The sequence below is a fragment of the Eschscholzia californica genome, unplaced genomic scaffold (genome assembly GCF_041429995.1).
Source record: "Eschscholzia californica isolate CP2 unplaced genomic scaffold, dmEscCali1.0.p SCAF_1, whole genome shotgun sequence".
NCBI classification, from domain to species: Eukaryota; Viridiplantae; Streptophyta; class Magnoliopsida; order Ranunculales; family Papaveraceae; genus Eschscholzia; species Eschscholzia californica.
The window spans coordinates 41,779,531-41,787,152 of NW_028238198.1; the positions used below are offsets into that span (position 1 = coordinate 41,779,531).

At 34.2% G+C, this 7,622-nt stretch overlaps 1 protein-coding gene across 29 annotated transcripts in view; it reads right to left on the reverse strand.

The window, feature by feature from the left end:
• Nucleotides 1–6,617, reverse strand: part of LOC147566914 (tubulin-folding cofactor B-like) — a 30,721-nt gene extending 24,104 nt beyond the window's left edge. For 12 of the 29 annotated variants that reach the window (XR_015230605.1, XR_015230604.1, XR_015230602.1 and 9 more), the window contains exons 1-4: nucleotides 6,015–6,605; nucleotides 5,220–5,338; nucleotides 4,938–4,992; nucleotides 4,450–4,491 (exon numbers count right to left, since the gene is read on the reverse strand). Coding sequence is in view for 1 of the 29 variants with exons in the window: in XM_086653488.1 (XP_086509614.1) it covers nucleotides 4,450–4,491; nucleotides 4,938–4,992; nucleotides 5,220–5,338; nucleotides 6,015–6,100 (302 nt within the window). In the remaining 28 variants the exon portion in view is untranslated. The other 17 variants (XR_015230593.1, XR_015230595.1, XR_015230592.1 and 14 more) reach the window with 8 other exon arrangements.
• Nucleotides 6,618–7,622: the final 1,005 nt, after the last annotated feature.

Sequence of the window (7,622 nt, forward strand, 5' to 3'; positions counted from 1 at the left end):
ATCTATCATTGTAGAACTATATTTCTTAGGCATCACAACCGACAAATGTATAATCCTTCCCGAAAATATTGATTGGAACAATGTGGTATGCACATCAAAGTCCCATTTCTTAGGCATCACAACCAACAAATGTATAATCCTTCCCGAAAATATTGATGCAACACTGTGGTATACCACCTTAAAATTCCATTTTTTAGGCATTACAACCAACAAAAGTTTAATCCTTCCCGAAAACATTGATGGAACAAATTGGTATACCACATTGAAGTTCCATTTCTTAGGCATCACAACCAACAAATATGTAGTTCTACCCTCACATTATTGCGATTATATCTAATGTTTATGTTGTTGTTTGTATTCTAGAAAAAAATTATTGCAGCCTTGTCAATGCTTTTGAACTTTTCAAGTGCAAACTAAATTGCTTACTCCTGTTTAAGCCATCAAGCGATTAATAACTAAAAATACATGTCAGGTCTACGGTCTATATTATTAGTATAAAGGACAAGTCAATCAAAAACCATAAAATTATGCTCAAGTTGTAACGTAAATCAAACAATCTGGCTAAAATTAACTAACCTTTTTTTCTCCTAAGCAGTTTTTCGTCAACATCAAGAGAGGAGATCTATAACTATTTTCGAAGCGATGCTTCTCGAGTCACCAAAACAAATATTTACTTGGTTACCTATTAGAGGAATCAATTTACATTCCAAGATCTAAAACTATTTCCGAAGTCATTATCTTACTCTAGAAACAGACAATTATTTGCTTATCCATTAAACCTTTATAGTCTAATACATTCTATATACTGAAGGAGAAAACTGTTTCGGGTTTACACCAATAAGCTGAATTTCCAGCCTTTAAGATGTTGATTCAGCGCCTCCCAGAAGACATAATCAGTTTTTTCATCGTAAATAAAATATCAGCTAGCGACTCATGTATAAAGAATCAAGTACTACAATGCAGCATACTGTGTTCAAAAGGAAGAGCTGTGAAAATATTGACTTAGTGACAAAAAAGAAAGTCCATTAGGATGATGAATGACCAACATCCCCAAGATTATACATTTCTAGAATATCTGATGGGCTAAGAACCATTGACCAACCTCCATGACAAGGTCTCGTTCAATCGGTTATTGATGAAAATATATGGTATACCACGTCAGAGTTCTGTTTCTTCGGCATCACTACACAGGTATGTAAAATCTTTCCCTCGATTATTGATGGAAGTATATATGTAAAATCTTTCCCTCGATTATTGATGGAAATATATGGTAAACCACATTAAAGTTCAATTTCTTAAGCATCACAACCGACAAATGTATAATTTTCCCCTCGATTATTGACGGAAATTTATTGTATTGGTATACCACATTAAAGTTCAATTTCTTAAGCATCACAACCGACAAATGTATAATCTTTCCCTCGATTATTGAAGAAAATATATTGTAATGGTATACCACATTAAAGTTCCATTTCTTAAGCACTGAAACCGACAAATGTATAATCCTTCAGTCGTATATTGATGGAACAATGTGGTATACCATGTAAAAGATTCAATTCTAAAGCATCACAACCGCAAAATGTATAATTCTTCCCTCGAAAATTGATGCAACGATATGGTATGTAGCACATTAAAAATTCATTTCTAAAGCATCACAATCGACAAATCACAAATGTATATTCCTTCTTCGATTATTGATAAATAAATATGATATACCAAATTATAGTTCCATTTCTTAAGCATCCCTAACGACAAGTGTATAATACTTTCTTTAATTATTGATGAAACAATATTCACATTAAAGTTCAATTTCTTCAGCATCACTACCGACAAATATATAATCTTTCCCTCAATTATTGACGGAACAATATGGTATAACACATTAAAGTTCCATTTCTAAAGAATTATATTCGACAGATGTTAGGCATTTCACTTTAAAGTTCCATTTCTTAGGCATCACAACCGATAAATGTATAAGCTTTCCGAAAATACTGATGGAACAATGTGGTATCAAAACAAACAAATGTATAATCCATCCCAAGAATATTGATGGAAAAATATGGTAAACCACATTATAATGCCATTTCTTAGGCATCACAACTGACAAATATTTATTTCTTCCCAAAAATACACATGGAACAATGTGGTATACCACATTAAAGTTCCATTTCTTAGGCATCACAACCGACAAATGTATAATCCTTTTCGAAATTATTCATGGAACAATGTGGTATACCACATTAAAGTTCCATTATTTAGGCATCACAACCGACAAATCTGTAATTCTTCTCGAAAATATTGATAGAACAATGTGATATACCACATTTAAGATCCATTTCTTAGGCATCACAACCGACAAATGTATAATCCTTCTCGAAAATATTGATTGACCAATGTGGTATACCACATTAAAGTTCCATTTTCTTAGGCATCACAGCGGACAAATGTATATTCCTTCCCGAAAATATTGATGGAACAATGTGGCGTACCACATTAAAGTTCTATTTCTTAAGCATCACAGCCAACAAATGTAAAATCCATCCCGAAAATATCGATGGAACAATGTGGTATACCACATTAAAGTTCCATTATTTAGGCATCACAACCGACAAATCTGTAATCCTTCTCGAAAATATTGATAGAACAATGTGATATACCACATTTAAGATCCATTTCTTAGGCATCACAACCGACAAATGTATAATCCTTCTCGAAAATATTGATTGACCAATGTGGTATACCACATTAAAGTTCCATTTTCTTAGGCATCACAGCGGACAAATGTATATTCCTTCCCGAAAATATTGATGGAACAATGTGGCGTACCACATTAAAGTTCCATTTCTTAAGCATCACAGCCAACAAATGTAAAATCCATCCCGAAAATATCGATGGAACAATGTGGTATACCACATTAAAGTTCCATTTCTTAGGCATCACAACCGACAAATATATAATCCTTCCCGAAAATATTGATGGAACAATGTGGTATACCACATTAAGGTTCCATTTCTCAAGCATCACAACCAACAAATGTAAAATCTTTCTCGACGAAACAATGTGGTAAACCACATTGAGGTTCCATTTCTCAAGCATCAGAACCGACAAATCTATAATCTTTCTCTCGAATGTTGATGGAACAATGTGGTATACCACATTAAAGTTTTAATTCTTAAGCATCACAACGGACAAATGTATAATCCTCCCTCGAATATTGATGGAACAATATACTACATAGCACATTGAAGTTTCTTACGCATCACTATTATGAAGCAGGTGCAGTAGTGTAAATAAGAAAAAAAATCAATTATTGGGTAAAACAAGACATATACACCATGTCTTAAGCATCACTCCCCATGATTGTGGAACCCTTCCCTTAATTATTGGTGGACAAATAGAATATATGTATTTGCATAAGGTAATATCGAAACTTCTTTAATAAAATGATATAACAAGTATGTGATAGGACAAGAAAGCAACATGTCTTCTAGTAATGATAGCTACGCTTAATGAGTTGCAAGAAAGGAAGACAACAACAGCTTTATATAAAAAAAGTGATAGTCAAGAGCCAAGAGTCAAGACTTTGAATTCATCGGTACCATCAAGAAAATCAATTAGAAGATCTTGTTCTTCCAAGTAAAAAAAAATGTGATGGTCAATGTTTAGGTTTTTATGCAATTCAGTAAAACAAATCAAAGGAAAAACCTGAGATTTACGAATTGAACATGTTATTCCAGAATTACCACTGATAGTAAATAAACAACCCATAAACTCATTTAAGTAGGCTATCCCAGCTCCTTCGTTATAATGGAAGTTCCAATAGAATTACCATTGATAGTAAATAAACAACCCATAAACCCATTTAAGTAGGCTATCCATGAAATATGAAACCACTATGTACGTTATGCACCTTTTTAATAATTATCTAGGGCGAAATTCTTTTATTTTAGCTCAGGATTTTCACGACCATCAACTAAGAGGCTACAGACTAAAGCTGAAAAATTTTCTGATTCTAAGTAATAGGAATCCCCGAACTACCATTTTCTCTCACTGTGCTACTTATCCTTTCACTGAAACCAAGTAAATCCATTAATATACTTTTTTACAATCTCTCATCAATTAACGCGATAGAGTTCTCTTAAACCTTTAATGCCACTAATACTGTTAATAGACACTAATAGTCTAATAAAACATCAGCGTTAACATAGTTGTAACCAACTTACATATCTCTGTTACTATTCCCTTATCTATTTCATATATAAAGAATATAATATTATACTTGACAAATGAGCCCTGACACACTCAGCATCGGGTGAAGGTAGATTCATTTTTTTGTATCAAACAAGTACATCCACATAAAACATTTCATGGTAGATATGGTAACTGCCACTGGAAGGAAAAGATAACTAAAAGAAAGGAACACAAATTAAACTGACAGAGATTTCTAACCTTGATATTTGCACAAAGGTCTTCCATGTAGTTATCTGGTATCTGCACACAAAATCCATCTCAATTAAGGCAACACTATGATCCACAACATCAAATTCATCGTATTTCCTGCTCTGTTTATATTTTGGTGGTAACCCGGGGCTCTCTAAGGTTGTTTACTTGTTTCAAAGATGTTTTGCTCAATCAAATGTCTCAATTTGTTTGAAATTAGGTATGAGTTCCTACCCAAGACACCTCAGAATGATATTTGAACCTTGTCATAAATTCCTTCCACCGGCACTTGTGCATCCATTTCTCATAATGTATGTCATCTTCGACTTATAACTTTAGTGAAGAGATAGCATAATATATATAGAGGCTACTACATGGTATACATCGAATGGACAGAGTGTTGGACTGATTTTAAAGCAGTAAAAAAATAAAAAATTAGTTTCCATGGTAAGATAAGATGATCTTAAGTATGTTAACAATAAAACTTAGGTGCTTACTTTACTCTGTATGGGTTTTGAGAAGCCATTTTTTCCTTGAATTTTCTAAAAGTACCTGAAACATTCATGAGTTGTTAATGTTAAGAATCCAAGAACGAGAAATACAACGTAAAGAAAAGTTAGAAAACAAAACATTTTCTTTACGTAAAGTAAGAAACAGCAAGGAAAATGAGAAGTTAAAAAGAAAAAAAAACACTTCCCCAGTACAAGGAATACTGACCAAGACCCAAACTCAACAACCTAACAATCTCTCAAGATTGACACTAATCAAATAAAACTCACCACCTAGTTTGTCATAGGCTTCTTCAGAAATTGAGTATTTCTCCACCAATGAAGTATCTTCCAGCCAGACACCAGAGGTTACTGAAGAGGGATCCAGATCTACTATATGTAATCGGAACCTTCCATAAATTAGAACAAGTGGATCAGATAAGATCATGTAACACATATAAGAAGCCACACTAAGAAAAACTGTAAACATGAACCTTCCAAATTCTTCCCATTTGTATAGTTTATGATATAGACTTGTACTTATATTATACTACTTAGCCACATCATATTTCCGTAATGATAGCCAGTAGCCACTTTGGTTTGTCAATTGTAACCCTTCCATGAAAAACAAATAGGAACTTGGGTTTTCAAAACATTAAACAAAACATTCATTATATCTTGATGGCATTAAACATGGGAAGAACTCTTAAAATGAGTGCTAGTTTAAACTAATTCTAACCCCAAATGGTTTCATTATATCTTGATGGCATTAAACATGGGAAGAACTCTTAAAATTAGTGCTAGTTTAAACTAATTCTAACCCCAAATGGTTTCATTATATCTTGATGGCATTAAACATGGGAAGAACTCTTAAAATTAGTGCTAGTTTAAACTAATTCTAACCCCAAATGGTTTCATAATATCTTGATGGCATTCAACAGAAGTACCACATTTTTTCCAGAGCTTTTCCTTCACAGATTCCACACTCATCTGATTACCATATCAAGTAATTAAGATACCAACATTTTTGTTAATAAAATTAGTCTGCAGATTTAAAGAGAGAGAGAGAGAGAAAGAGAGTAGTACCTGGAGAGAGAAACGAACATCTGATGAGAAGGTCTTGAGATTAGAAGGACAGAATCGTCTCCCTCAATCTGTAACTTATTAGCCATCACTTCCTCCTTCCTTCCTTCCAAGCAATAGTAATACAAAGACGATTTGAAAGAGTGGAATTTCGGTTTCAATGCCCTTGAAAATTCCACTCTTTCTAACTTGAGATTTATAAATCGTAACCCTTCAGTGTTGTTACAACAATCTGTAACCCTAATTCAACAGAGCTTTAGGTCAAGGATGAAACAAGACGAAGAAAAAACGATTAAAACCCTAACTTGAGCTTTGTTTGATTCTTGCATGATTATTCAACTAGGGTTCTTCAACTAGGGGGTGATTCTTGAATTGATTCTTCAATTAGTGTTTAATTCTTTGTTTCTTCAATTAGGGCTAGATTCTTCACCCTAATTTCTCCCTTTGAACGAAGATTGTTGTGAGGCGAGAGATTTCAAGAAAAGGTGGAAGGAGAGAGAAGAATGATAGCATCTCACCGTCGCTCTCATCTGCAAGACTACAACAGAAAGAGAGAAAGGAGAAAAAAAAAAGCTAAATTTACATAAATAACCCCCAAGAGAGGAAAGAGAGTAGGGGTGGCAATTTGGCCCGAACCGGCGGGTTTTTTCCCAAACCCGCCCCTAATGGGACGGGTTTTACCGCCCCGTTAATTAAACGGTTCGGGTTTGGTATGAAGTTAAAAAAACTAATCGGGTTCGGGGCGGGTTTGGTATTAGATAGTAAACTCCGCCCCGAACCGATTAGTATGTTATATATTAAATATTTGTTTTATTTAAGGTTATGTTTCTAAAACTTTAATCTTATATTATCAATTTAATTATTTTATGTTTTATATTATTAAGTAGTTGTAGTGTTTATGATTGATAAACTCAAAGTCTTACAAAATTTTGTTAACAATTGTTATGTTACTTCAAACTAAAATAACTTTTGTGAAACAAAATACTTTGAACCCGACCCGACCCGACGCATTTTATATTAAACGGGGCGGGGCGGGTCGGTAATGGTTTAGCAATTTTTAATTGGGACGGTTATGGTAATTGAATATCCACCCCGATTAATTAGTGGGACGGTAATGGTAAAACCCGTTTACTAACGGGACGGAATTGGGAAGGGGATGAACCGTCCCAAACCCGCCCCGTTGACATCCCTAAAAGAGAGCGTGTTTCCTAAGAAAACCACTTTAACACCTATTTTCTGAGAAAAATTATCAACTCATTTGCCCACTTTTTTTCTTCTTAAGAAATTGATTTTTCTTAGTCAAAGTGGCCAACCAAACCGCGGAAATTGATTATTTTGGGAAAACCACTTTCTTATTCACTTTTTCACACTATCAAATGGACCCTTGATTCCACATTTCAACGACTCCATTTTCTTTTCGGTAAGAAAAACTTGGTTTTCCCGTTCAAATACTTTCGCGCGCATTACACAGACCCTAAAACCCCCAAATTTAAACAAATTTTGAGAGGGAGAGAGAGTAAGGGTACCCCTAAAAGCATCCCTAGTTTTCGCTCAGACCTGCCTTCACTCTTGGCACTTTTCGTGGGCCTCAGACCGAATAATCCGAGGCAA